Source organism: Corythoichthys intestinalis, chromosome 1, assembly GCF_030265065.1.
Source record: "Corythoichthys intestinalis isolate RoL2023-P3 chromosome 1, ASM3026506v1, whole genome shotgun sequence".
Taxonomy (NCBI): Eukaryota; Metazoa; Chordata; class Actinopteri; order Syngnathiformes; family Syngnathidae; genus Corythoichthys; species Corythoichthys intestinalis.
The window spans coordinates 83,224,334-83,238,446 of NC_080395.1; the positions used below are offsets into that span (position 1 = coordinate 83,224,334).

The 14,113-nt window shown below is 44.0% G+C and overlaps 1 protein-coding gene across 4 annotated transcripts in view; it reads left to right on the top strand.

The window, feature by feature from the left end:
* The window catches only part of LOC130921088 (adenylate kinase 7-like), a 167,248-nt gene that overhangs the window by 59,697 nt on the left and 93,438 nt on the right, over window positions 1-14,113 (top strand). For all 4 annotated transcript variants that reach the window (XM_057844733.1, XM_057844742.1, XM_057844751.1 and 1 more), the window contains one exon: window positions 1,943-2,031. In XM_057844733.1, coding sequence (XP_057700716.1) covers window positions 1,943-2,031 — 89 coding nt within the window. The remainder of the gene's footprint in view (window positions 1-1,942; window positions 2,032-14,113) is intronic.

A 14,113-nucleotide genomic window follows, 5' to 3' on the forward strand; every position in this document is an offset into this window, starting at 1 on the left:
ATTATTACAGAAGAATAATGGGCAGATATATGTAACATACAATAGATTACGACTGGGTCAAACAGCTGGCGGGAATTTTGTTGGAAGAACACAGTGACGTTTTTTGTTACACCGGTCTAGAAAAACTATCAAGGGATGGGAGATGCATGTTGTAGATGCAGCAGTAGTAGAGCCAAGCATTTCCATATATTTTGGGAATGTGTGGTCATCAGTGTTGTCAGTACTATAATCTGATTACTTTCTTTCAGTAACGAGTAATCTAACGCGTTCATTTTTCCAGGCCAGTAATCTGATTAAAGTTAGTTTCCTCGCTGCCTGTGCATTACTATTTTTTTGTTGCCTCATAATGTATGTAGAATGAAGAATATTGTAGTAATGTACGCAGAGCATTTGAAAAGAAAATACTGCGCTTGAGTTTGGGAGTGACATCACATCTCACGTTTTCTCATCGGGGGGAAAAAACGGGTCACGTGTAATACCATGCTGCCTGTGCGCGCGCCGTCTGCCACGGCGGTCAACAACATGGCCTGCTAGCTATCAGGATGCTAACCGTAAAGGAGCCGGAGAGATACAACAAACGGCTGCATTTGCTCACTGGAGATACAGCCATTACTTCACATATCCGTCCAGTAAAGATGACAAAAATATCTCCGTGCGTTGCAAACTCTGCGCTGGCTCAGAAAGACTGTCGACCGCTATATACTCGACATCCAATTCAACAAGGAAGCACTTGGAATTACAGCTCAACGCATTGCGAAAAAAAAAAAAGCCGACAGGTAAAGAGACAGCCAGCTCTTCTACAGTTTGTAACCAGCCTTTATAATATGTGTAATTATGTACATTTTATAGTTAGAGTTTGTAATCATAGGCAGAGTTTTACATTTGTGGGACTGGGGGGAGAAGCATGTTGAAGACTGAAACGAAAGTCAAAAGTTTGGACACACATTTTGCGTTTTATATATTTTCACTACTATTCTATATTCTCACTGAAGACATCAAAACTATGAACGAACATGTGGAATGGCAAAAAAAAAAGTGAAATAACTGAAAACAGGTTTTGTTTTCTACATTCTTCAAAGTATCCACCTTTGAGGTGTCCCAAACTTTTGGCCAATATTGTATATATATATATATATATATATATATACACACATCCTGACACTGTTCAAGTTCAATCAACTGTTCAAGTTGTTGTTGGCGGCGTTTGAAAGCTTAGGTTTAAAGAAATTCTAAATATCCATCTTGCCTCCTCTGGTATAGTTTTGGCTAAGCAAAGCAAAGGATAGTCTCCAAGGTGCAAGTCACGTGATCTGTTCGAAAAATGATTTGGACCCATTATGAAAACTTTACGTTGTAGGATTTTTGTTCATTTCATTAATTTTTGTTGTTTGTTTTATTGATTTACAACTTTTACAAACATTTTAACGGCTAGGTCTTTATTTCAAAGGGGAAGTTCAGAATTTTTTACATTAGGCTTTATCTTGGAGTCAGCGGGGGTTTAATTAGTCGTTGGAGTTGATTTCAACAAATTTTGTGCAGTTTGTCAGTTAGTTGTTAGTTTTAGGGCTCCGGAATGGCTAAGCAAGGGCGAGTCAATGGTAGTCGACTAATTAAACCCCCGCTAACTCAAAGATTAAGCCTTTTGTGAAAAAATTAAACGCGATGACATTTTTCTTTTATTTTTATGTTGAGGCAGCAAAAGGAAAAAAAATGGTAAAAAGTAACTAAGTTACTTTTAAAGTAACTTAGTTACTTTGATAATGAAGTAATCAGTAAAGTAACTAGATTACTTTTTTGAGGTGTAATCAGTAATCAGTAATTAAATTACTTTTTTAAGTAATCCGTGACAACACTGGTGGTTATACAAAATGCTGGTTGGACATTCATTACCATTTACAAAAGGTTTATAATTTTGACATCCCCATGTCCTTTGGTTTCACAGATGTCATGGCTGGGCCAGGAAAATGAAATACCAGTGTTTGGAGATGGCACTAACATTGTCCCCACGATTCACGTTAGTGACCTTGCAAGGTTAGACACAAGAACAATACACTGCACTACACTAAATATGCTTTTTTTTTTTTTTTTTAAATCCCTATTGGTAGAAAGAGTTTTATGAAAACTCTTTTTTAAAAAAAATACAAATAAAAAAGGACATGAAGTTTTGACAAGCGGTTAAACCTAGGCCAGTTTTTTCTAAACCAGGGATTGCCTACCACTGGGCCGGGGACCAGTACCAGTCCATGGCGCATTTGCAACGGGCCACGGGGAATTTGTTAATCACCGCAATCTTGCCCGTGCCTCTTGACTAATCTGAGTAGAGTTGTGTATTTGCCCTCTAGTGGTTGGCCGCCATTGCTGGGGTTTTTACACACCTATCGAATAATCCGAGTAGAGATTTGTGTAAATTGCCCTCTAGTAATTGGCCGCCATTATTCAGGTGTTTGACTGACGCTGGGCTGCTACAAGAGTTCAATGTAATCAGTCAGGTTAGCTGCTGATGCCTGTGTGCTTGGGGCTGCAACGTCTTTGGAAAGCTTTTTTTTTTTCCGGGGAAAACGCCACCTGCTGAGCCAGAAGAGGAGCCTACAACCAAGTCCATTCTGCATAATATGTGGCTAAAAGCTAGCAAGTGAGGCAAAAAAAGCAAATGCACTAAGAACAGCATAACAATCAAGAACAGGTACCCACTCCCTCTTATTGACGCTACCTTTGCTCTCCTTCATGGAGTCACCATCTTCACAAAGCTCGATCTGCGCCATACCAACCATCTGGTCTGCATTTGCGAGGGCGACAAATGGAAGAGGGATTTCAACACTCATTGGGGCCACTATGTGTATGTGATGATGCCCTTTGGTTTTGACTAATGCACCTGTCACCTTCCAGTGACTTGTCAACGATGTCCTGCGGTATATGATAGGCACATTTGTGTTCGTATTCCTGGACGAAATTCTTGTTTTTTCTGATTTCCTTATAGCACATATACGTCACGTTCGACAGATGCTTCAAAGACTGCTTGAGAACCAGCTCAATGTCAAACCCAAGAAGTGCAAATTCCATGTCGCTCATAGCTAGGGATGGGAATCGAAATCCAATTCCAATTCCGAACCAGTTCCGAGTGTTTCGAGGCCACAGCATCACAATGAAAAAGCCTTAACCATCCCTTTAACAATCCCTAAAGACGCATATTGCGTCGTGACGTGTCATGTTGTCCAGATGCATCAAACTAGCATGGCGCCAAGAACCACTCGCTCCAAAGTTTGGCCACACTTCACCAGGAAAAAGAGAGCATGCTGTGACGTCGTTACTCTCGCGAGACTCCGTAGACGCATGACGCAATCAACTGGCTAGGCTAGCAAGTAACTTTGCTCAAGAAGACTTAAACTAATTTTTCCCTAAAAATTTTCACGATCGTGATTTACCTTTTTTCTCCGACTCCGCCACACATCAAGGAAACGCCATGGCAACATCCAGTCAACGCAGTGATCTCCCGGCGAAGCGTAAAAAGGCAGATTCTATTGATTCGGCTACATCGACCGACGATCTGTTGTTAGCAAGCCCACCCGAATACACAAAGTCACTTAGCGAGGGAATTGGATCAATCGATAAGAAAATATCGATAGCATTAGAAATCCTTCAAGCCGAGATTAAAGAGTTAAAAGAAAGCCTCGTGTCTACTCAGCAGGAGGTAGTATATCTCAAGTCGCAAAACGATATCCTTAAAGGCGCCTTCGAGTCGACGACAGGTCTATTACAATCCCTGAAAAAAGAGAACAAGATAATGAAAGAATCTATTTTGGACCTTCAATCAAGGAGCATGAGGGACAATTTAATTTTCTCTGGCATCGAAGAAAATACAGTAGACAAACCAGAAGCCCTCGTTAAGTCATTTATGGCAACATCTCTCAAGCTGCCCAAGGAAATGGTGGATTCGATCAAGTTTGCGAGGGTACACCGTCTTGGGAAGCCAAGAGGAAGCGGTCCGCGTCCAATAATCGCCAAGTTCGAGCTCTACCAGCAGAAAGTACTGGTGAAATCCAAAGGAAGAGAATTACAAGGAACAAGATTCGGTATGAATGATCATTTCCCGCGCGAGATCAACGAAAGACGGAAAATCCTCTATCCAATTCTGAAGCGGTCCAGAGCAGAGGGCAAACGTGCAATTATCACACTTGACAAACTTTTCATTGATGGTCAACTATACCGAGACCAAGTGCTCACCCCATGGCTATTCTGACCGATAAGTAATGCCTAAATATTTCTATTATGCATACAATGCTGAATGTAACTGTCTTGATTTAAGCAAGACATATGTATAGATTAGGGATGCTTAATACTTAGTTTGCTATTCCTAAACACTTCCAGTATGCATATAATGCTGAATTAAATTGTTTTGGGTTGATTAAGGCACATATGGAGATTAGGGCTGCATGATAACTATTTGTCTGTACCTTCGAAACACTTCCAGTTCGTATATAATGCTGAATTAAGTGTTTTTTTTGTTTGAGCAAGGCACATGTGTAGATTAGGATTGCATTATAATCACTTTGTCTGTACTTCCTAAGCACTTCCAATATGTACACAATGCTGTATTAAGTCGATTTTATTTCAACAATGCACACGTACCGATCAGGGTTGCATGATAATCACTTAGTCTTTAAGAGTCACGCATGTCTCACACTACACATTTCTGTACTGGCGCTCATATCTTTTCTTTTTCTGGGTTATTTGTCTCACCTTTTCCACACCGCTGTTTTCAAACACACACTAAGTACACACTTTAAAATTGTAATGTTTAGTGATGATGCTACCCATGTATTTAATCCTTCTAACAACGTCTTAATGTCGTGTGAATTATGCCAAGCGGTTTACAAAAAATTGCATTCATTTCTATTAGAATTTGATTTATTACATACTCGTATGGCTTCCAATGAATGTGAATGGTTGATGACACTCAGGACCAAATATTATAACACACATCCTGAGATCATTACTTTCCTTAAGATACTTAGAAATATCCGCATATGACATATATAAATTTTGTTTCATTTAAGGCTTCCGATCGCAGGCAAAGAGAACTAAAATTATGGAACACATCACCAAATTAAAGGCAGACCTCTTCTTCATGCAAGAATCACATCTAGCCAAATCCGAAGAGAAATATCTTAAACACTCAAATTTTAACTTGATGTATTCAGCCAGCTATAACAGCAGACAAAGAGGAGTATCAATATTAATAAATAAAAGAATCTCATACACATTAAATAGTGCAATTGCAGACCCGGAAGGTAGATTCATAATAGTACAAGCTACCATAAGTAATAAACTGTTCACATTAGTGTACATATATGCCCCAAACAACGAGGATACACAGTTCTTCCACAATATCTTTGGTAAACTGAGTGACATGTCAGTGAACTCAACAATTATTATAGGAGGGGACTTTAACACTACACTTGATCCAAGTATAGATAGCTCCAATTATAAACTCACTAAACAGTCACAAACTGCAAGAACCATTAGGAAATATATGGACGATTTTGGCTTAAGTGACGTCTGGAGAGCAAAACATTTAACAAAAAGGGAATATACCTTTCAATCCCTAGCCCATGGTTCGTGCTCAAGAATCGATTTTTTTCTAGCGAATAATTCCGCTATTAATAATATTTCGCCAAGAATACATCCAATAATCATCAGTGATCATGCACCAATTTCTTTAGCCCTTAAAACTGACTCCCGCACGATACCCCACGCAACCTGGCGCTGTAATGATTCCTTATTAGATGACCCAGCATTTGATACATTCGTTAAGAAAGAATGGAAAGACTTTATGGAACTTAACGATTCCCCAAACATCTCACCGTCATTGCTTTGGAAAACAGGAAAATGCGTAATTCGAGGCAAGATTATCTCATATTCATCATATAAAAAAAAACAAGAACAGAAGCTGGAAAACGAATTAGAAATGAAAATCAAACAACTGACGGAGGAATTCGCCAATAATCCCACAGACAATACCACAAAAGAACTTTTCAGCGCCAAAGAACGGCTCAATAGTATTCTGTCTAGAAAAACTCAGTTTCTGTTACAACAACTACGATATACCAATTTTGAGCATAATAACAAATCCGGGAAATATTTAGCAAACCAACTTGAACGTAACAAAGAAAAAACATTAATTACAACAATACAAGATTCAGCCGGCATAATAACACAATCACCAGAAAAAATTAACGAAACTTTCTATAGCTACTACAAAAACTTATACTCGGGGACAAACGATCATAATGAAGACATTGACCTATTCGTTAATAATCTTGACATCCCCCAAATAACTGAAGAAAGCCAACAATTGCTAGATACCCCACTTACCCTCGCTGAATTATGGAATGCCGTAAAGGACATGCCAAAAGGTCGCGCACCGGGGCCCGATGGGTTCTCGACATCATATTTTAAACACTTTTGGAATATGCTGGCACCACTTTTCTATAGAATGGTTCAAGAAATCAGTGCCAAGGGTCAAATTAGAGACAATATGAACACTGCAGTAATCAAACTACTGCCAAAAGAAGGGAAAGACCTAACCCAACCAGCAAACTATAGACCAATATCCTTAATGAATACAGATATTAAAATTATTGCAAAGGCTTTAGCTACTAGATTAGAACAAACTCTTCCCACTATAATTCATAAAGACCAGACCGGCTTTATTAAAGGACGTAACTCTACAAACAATATAAGACACTTGTTAAATCTTATTAATATTGCACAGAATTATAAACAGAAAGCAATTATCCTCTCTTTGGACGCAGAAAAAGCATTTGACAAAGTCAACTGGTTTTTTCTCTTCAAAGTTTTGGAAAAATTTGGCTTCGGTGAGCCATTTATCCGCTGGATAAAAATATTCTACAACGCCCCAAAAGCCACTGTAAACACAAACGGGGTCATTTCACAAAGTTTCTGTCTTCAAAGGGGAACTCGACAAGGCTGTCCACTCTCACCCCTATTATTCGCTCTATTTATTGAACCATTAGCAATTGCAATAAGACAAAACGCTAATATCAAAGGGATCTGCTCGCGCACATCGGAACACAAAATTAACTTATACGCAGACGATATACTTTTATATCTAGAAAAACCAGAATCCTCCCTACATGAGACTTTTGAACTAATAAAGACATTTTCACAAATATCAGATTATGCTATAAATTGGTCAAAATCAATTATAATGCCCTTATCAACAAACTCATGGAATCCTGCAAATCAAAATCACAATATTCCAATAGGGAATATAAAGTATCTTGGAATCAACATTTCACCAAAACTTACAGAATTAACTAAACTAAACCATACACCCTTCCTAGCAAAAATATGTGAAGATTTGACACACTGGAATAATCTACCCATCTCACTTTTGGGCCGGATAGCAACAGTCAAAATGAAAGTATTACCACAAATAAACTATTTGTTCTCAATGATCCCCTTTAAACCCACTCAAAAATGGTTTCAAGACCTAGACTCAGCCGTCACAAAATTCTACTTTAAAAACAAGAAAAACAGAATTAGCCTTGCCAAATTGCAAAGAAATAAACCAGAGGGGGGTCTAGAGGCCCCTAATTTCCAACACTATTATATAGCAAATCAAATACAATATCTTATTAGGTGGTTATACCTTAACACTGAACAACAGTCATGGCTAGAATTAGAGCAAACAGACTGCAACCAAATACAATTGGCAAACCTCCCCTTTATTAGTTCTAGTATTAAGCACCATAGCTGCTTCAAAAACCCAATGATAGCATGTACCTTGAAAGCCTGGTGGAGAGGTATGGAAATTACGCAATCACAACAAGCCCCGTGTAAATTCTCACCAATCTGGCACAACCCAGACTTTGGAGTTAATAAAATTCCTATTTATTTCAGCACATGGGATGATACGGGAATAAACCAGTTACAGCATTTGTTTAAAGATAATACATTCATGTCATATGAAAAAATATTACAAGATTTCCAGATCAAAGGGGTCAATTTCCTTCAATACAATAAAATCAGGGCAGCCATCAGAAGCAAATTTCCATCACTAACGGGTACGTTAGACCCACCACCTTTCGTAAATAAAATAATAAATATACATCCTCAACAAAAAAAAATACTTTCAAAAGTATATAAAGCCCTCTCATGTAACAACTCTACTTGCCTACCAATCGAAAAATGGAATAACGAACTTTCGGTAACATTAGATAATAACTATTGGTCCAACATCTGTAAAAATGCATTTATAATGACAAAGAATAAGAACCTTCAGCTTATACAGTTCAAAATACTGCACAGATGGCATATTACGCAATCTAAAATGCACAAAATGGGGTTCTCCCAATCCGATAAATGTACAAGCTGCAACGAAGATACTTCAGATACATACTTTCATGCTCTTTGGCAATGTAAACCAATACAAGATTTCTGGGCACAGGTAACGAAGAAACTCTCTTTCCTATTGAACTGCAGGATTCCATTGTCTCCAACTCTTTGTCTGCTTGGCGATCTGAATACAGTGAATATCTCTATCCATCAAACCCGTCCACTACTAGCAAGTCTAACGATAGCCAAAAAAACAATATTGTTGAATTGGAAAAACAAACAAAACATTAGCATTAACCAATGGCTAAATCTAATCATTGAATATATAACATTAGAGAAAATATCTGCCAAACAGACAAATAAAATGGACAAATACGAACAACAGTGGGAAACGGTCGCAAGAATGATGAACATAGAATAAGGATTCTCTCTCACCTGCGAAGGAATGCCACAAAAATAATAGAAATGTATACATAAATGGATGTATGCGGGGTGTCCAGGGAAGTTGTATGCATCCTTCTGCAATTGGAAACTGGACATGTTTAAATCCGAACTGTTTTATACACTCCCAACAGCATGTAATAAATAATTTTTCTTCCTTCACAGTTTAGTCGGTCAATGGGCTTATTTTACAAGGATACTCATAGACAATTTGGTTTCCAGCTACTGGGGATCATATGCAACTTTTTTTTGGAACACCCTATATATTACTTATCAGACTTGGAACAATTAAGGAACTATGCGTAAATAATACACTTCACTGGTCCTTGGCATACATCTAATGGTGTTTGATAAACCTCTTCTTTTATCAGCTTTACAGGTGGAGTTTGTTGGCGTCCTGCCCTGGGCCGTCCCGCCGCCGCCGGTCTTGGCCCCCGGGATTTTCGGCCGGGCTTGTCTGGTTGCGTCTGGCTGTGCGGGGGGTCCCGTCGGGCGCGCGCTGGTGTCGTGGGCGGGTGCGGGGGCCGCGCGGGTGCCGGTCCGGGGCCGCGGCCCTTCCCCGGCCGGCCGGGGTGGGGTGGAGTTGGGGTGGGGGCCGGGGGGTGTATGCGGCAGCCATGGTTCCCTCCCAGGTCCGCCCGGCCAGAGCCGCGTCTCCCTGTACCGGGTGCTGGGGAGGTGCCCTCTGGTGCCATACCGCGCGCCCCTCTTGGCCCGGGGGTGGGTTGTGGGGGGTGCGCTTCCCTCCCCTTGGTCTGTTTCCGGCCCTGTCCGCCTCTCTAGGCCGCGGCGGCCGCGGCTGCCCCCCGGCCGGTGGGGTCGTTGGCGGGGCCTCTTGGGGCCCGCGGGGCCTAGGGTGAGGCTCGCTGTCCCTTGCCGGTGGGGTGAACGCCCCCTGGTCGCCGGCGCTTGGTGTGGCGCCTGGTCGGGGTGCGGGGTGGGTGCTCGGTGGGTGGGAGGGGGGTGGGCGGTCGCGGAGGCGCCGTGGGTGGTCTGGGGCGGGGATTGATCGGGGCCCTGACGCTTCTTCCGCCCTGGGGCCGGTGGTTCTGGTGGACGGGGCCACGCCCGCGGGAGCCTGCCTCTTAACTCACGCACTTCTCACTTCGGCACTGTAAATATTTTTCACCCTGGCACTTACATGCTCATACATTTCTCCGGGGAGAGTTGGGACGGGGCTTTACAGTCCCAGCCCGACTCCCCCCTGTTTTTAATGCACCACACACCAAGGCTGTGGGATGGTTGGGACCTGTTGGGGGGGGGGGGGGGCCTCACGGCTGCCTCCTCACCACAGGCCCCGCCATCCCTGCACCTTTTTTAAATGCACCACACACATCATACTCCACAGGAGAGCTCCGGCAAAGGGCGGTGGGACGGGCGGCTGGACAGAAACTCCATGCTGCGGTCCCACTGCCCCAAGCCAAGCTCTCCTATTTTAATGCATACATTGCACTACCCTCCCCTCACACCCCCATCACGGTGCTGGGTGATGGCTGCCAGTCGGGAACCTGGCAGCCACAGTAATAGGGTGGTAGGTGGGTCCCACACTTTTTCTATATGGCGTGGCTCCCGGGGTGTGGCCTCCCCTCTGCCTCGGCTGCCGGCCGCGGGAGTGGGTTGGGGGGTCGGGTCTCCGATCTTGCATCGCCCCGTGGCAGTTCCTGGGCGTTCTCCTGCCTCCGCCTTCCCCTCTCTTCTCTGGCTGGGCATCCGCCCTGCGCTCCGTTGCGGGTCGCTGGCTGGGCGCCGGTGTATCAGCGGGGTGTCGCCTGCACCGGCGGGGGACCCTGCCTTGCCTGGGGCTTGGTGGGCCGCTGGGGGTCCCGTGGCGTGCCGTGCCGGTTGGGGGGCTGTGGCTGTGGCTCGTGGCCCGGGTGGGCGGGCGGGGGTGGGTGTAGGCGTGGGGTTGGTGATGCGTCCCCTCCTGCCATCCCTGAAGGCCGGTTGATGGGCGCGCGGGTGGCCCGGGGGACCACCCTGGGTCCCGGGGGGGGGACGGTGGCTCCTTTGCTGGGCGGCGGGAGGAGGGATGGGCTGCGCATGGCCCCACCACCCCCCCGCCCGCCCTCCCTCCCCGGGCTGGCTGGGTGGGGGCCGTGGCCCTGGGTTGGCGCCCGCGCGGTCTCTCCGCCCGTCTGCGAGGCTGTCGCGCGCCCGGTGGGGCTTGCGTGCTGCTGGATGCGGTAGGGCATGCTCGGGTTGGGGGTTCCGGTGCCGGGATTGGCGATGCGGCGGCGTAGGGTTGGTCGCCAACGGGCTTACACTCATAAGAGATTCACACGATTACTGGGTTCTAGATCACGGAACTGATTTGTGTACACTCTACCCCTTTCAATCACTTAGCTTATAGTCTTATAGACACCCCCACCCCCATTCTCCTCTTTCACTGGCCAATTGGCCCCCACATGGTGTAAACCGGAAATACATCTCGCTGACGATAGCACCAGCATATTAGTAACTAGTTTAGATGTTCAATGTATTTCTTGTTGTTGTTTGTGTATGTGTTTCTTTTCTTTCTTCTCTTGTATTTCTTTTCTTCTGTCCCCCCATAATCCCTTCCTGTTCGCTGCTTTGTCATAATAAAAAGGTATTTTGAATGATCACAATGGGAGTATGTCAGACTCTCCATGTGAAACATTAAAACTGTTCAGAATCCGGGCACTTAGACTTCCATCCTCTGTGTCAAACAGCTGAACAGGACAGGTTTTAAAAAAAAAAAAAAAAAAAAAAGTTTGGCCACACTTCACCAGGAAAAAGGAAAGGTTACGATAGTTTAGCACGAGCATTGCTGCCGTAAACATAACAATGACAGCACGTAGGTTGGAACGCTCGAAAGTGTGTCTTCACTTCAGGAGGAAAAATTACAACAAAGCGACTTGCAGTCATTGCAAGATGGAGATAACTGCATCGGGAGGTAATAGACTGCACTGTCCTCACCGAGACGCTCAGGCTCAGTCCTGGCTATACAGCTAGCTAAACTCCCAAAGGACGATGCAGAGGACGTTGGTATAATTTGCTGACTTTATTCAACCATCACTTGAAACTAAAAATAGAAATGAAACAAATCAATTTCGTCCCCAATAAAAAAACAGGTTTGCCTCAACGTAAATCAGCAATGATTAGCTGCTAACACAGTAATAACAAACAGTTAGCATGCGTTCACTAGCATTAGCACATCGTTTAAACCACTACACAACTGGATTTAAGTGTCCGATCGCGAGTGAAACACACAACAACAACACAGAAGATGATACATACAGGCGTTGCCTCTGTAGGTATTTTACAAACATTAAAAAGAACGTAGGCTCGTGGCAGTGTTTCCCTTTTTCACTAACTCGCTCACTTGCTTGGATGCGGCATTTCTTCTTCGCCGTGTAAGTGCGCTCTTCTTCACGTGAGCGCGTTCTTATTCGCGTGAGGAAGCGCAAGGGCGCCACCACTTGAGTGTGAAAGCACCATAAAAATTAAAAGGCATGCATTTCAGTATACTGGTAAATAAAAACAGGGGTCCCCAAACTACGGCCCGCGACTCCATATTTGGTCCGGCCCCCTGAACAATTCCAGAGAGCATTTTGAATTTTTTTAATTTTTTCTCCCTCAGTAGTGTTATTTATTTGCTGGCCTTTTTCAGTGAATAACTCAGAGAGGGTTATTTGGTTATTATCTATTTAATTAATAGTGCTATTATTATTTATTATTATTATATTATATTATTATTTTTATTTTATTTTATTTTATTTACTTTTGTTCCGTGAAGAATCCACAGAGGGATATTTGATTGTGGCTTTCTGAAAAACAATATTTTTTTTACATTTATGCACTCCTGCAATCATCACACTTTTTCTGTTACAAAGTGACCCCGGCCTCTCATCAGAGAAGGGAAAAGTTATGTGGCCCTCACAGGAAAAAGTTTGGGGACCGCTGCTTTAACACATATTGCCAAAGGTAGAACAACGACCTATATGCCAATATATACCAATATTTTTTATTTCTATTAGAAAAATGTATCAGTAAAATGTTACACATTCTTGTGCATTTGCCACTTATTGCCACAGTTAATATTGAGGCTTTGGGCCTCTTTTGACCTCGTTGTGAGTTTGTAAGGTTGTGACTTCTGATTAAACAAACTCGATGCCAATCAAAATGTTTGTTCTTCTTTTTCCCGAAATTAGAATCGATGAGAGAATTGATAAAGAATCGAATCGTTAAGCAATATCGATAATGGAATCGGAATCGTAAAAATCGTATCAATTCCCATCCCTACTCATAACACATTCCTTGGCTTTGTTGTCACTAAGGGAGTGTTGAAAATGGACCCTGCCAAGGCGACTGTTGTCATTGATTGGGCCAGGCACCTCTTGGCCCAGGCACCTCTTGGGATTCACAAGCTTCTCCCAGCGGTTGATCAGAACTACAGCTGGGTTGCTTCTCCCCTCACAGGCCTCAGCTCCCCGTCTGCACCATACAAGTGGACGAGCGCAGCTAAATTGGCATTCAGCGATCCCAGAAGCGATTCAGTTCCGCACCTGTCCTTTGTCACCCTGACCTAACACGCCAGTTTATTGTCGATCTTTGGATCTAGGAGTGGGAGCCGTGCTCTCCCAGCACTCGGAGGGTGGCAAGGTACACCCATGCGCCTTCTTTTCCCGCAGGATCTCAGTGGCAGAGCGTGATTACAGGATTGGTGACAAGGAGCGCTCGGCGGTGAAGCTTGCATTGAAGGGACGGCACCACCTCCTGGAAGGGGCGGGGCACCCATTTGTCATCTGGACTGACCATCGGAACCTTGAGTACATTCGGTCGGCCAAGAGGTTGAACTCAAGGCAGGCAAGGGGGGGCTCTCTTCTTCGACCACTTCTCCTTTACTCTGTCTTACCACCCAGAATCGCAGAACACCAAGCCAGACGCTCTGTCCCGCCAGGTTGCACCCAACAGTGACAGACCAGACCCCAAACCCATACTATCCCTAACCTGTTTTGTGGCCAGTCTCAACTGGGTGATTGAGTCGGTGGTCAAGCGGGCCCAAGCGAATTCAAGCAGACCCAGGAGGCCCCAGGAACCCTTTGTTCGTGCCTCAATATGTCCGAGCCCAGGTGCCGGAGTGGGGGCATTCCACAGCCCTGACATGCCACCCTGGCGTGCGTAGAAGACTGACCTTTATTAGACGGCGATTTTGGTGGCCCTCCATTGAAGGAGACGCAAGAGCCTTTATGACTGCTTGTACAGTTTGCGCCCGGAATAAAACCTCCACCAAGCCCAGTCTTCTTCAGCCACTTTCAGGTCCTGGACGCCCATGGTTGCACATTGCCCTGGA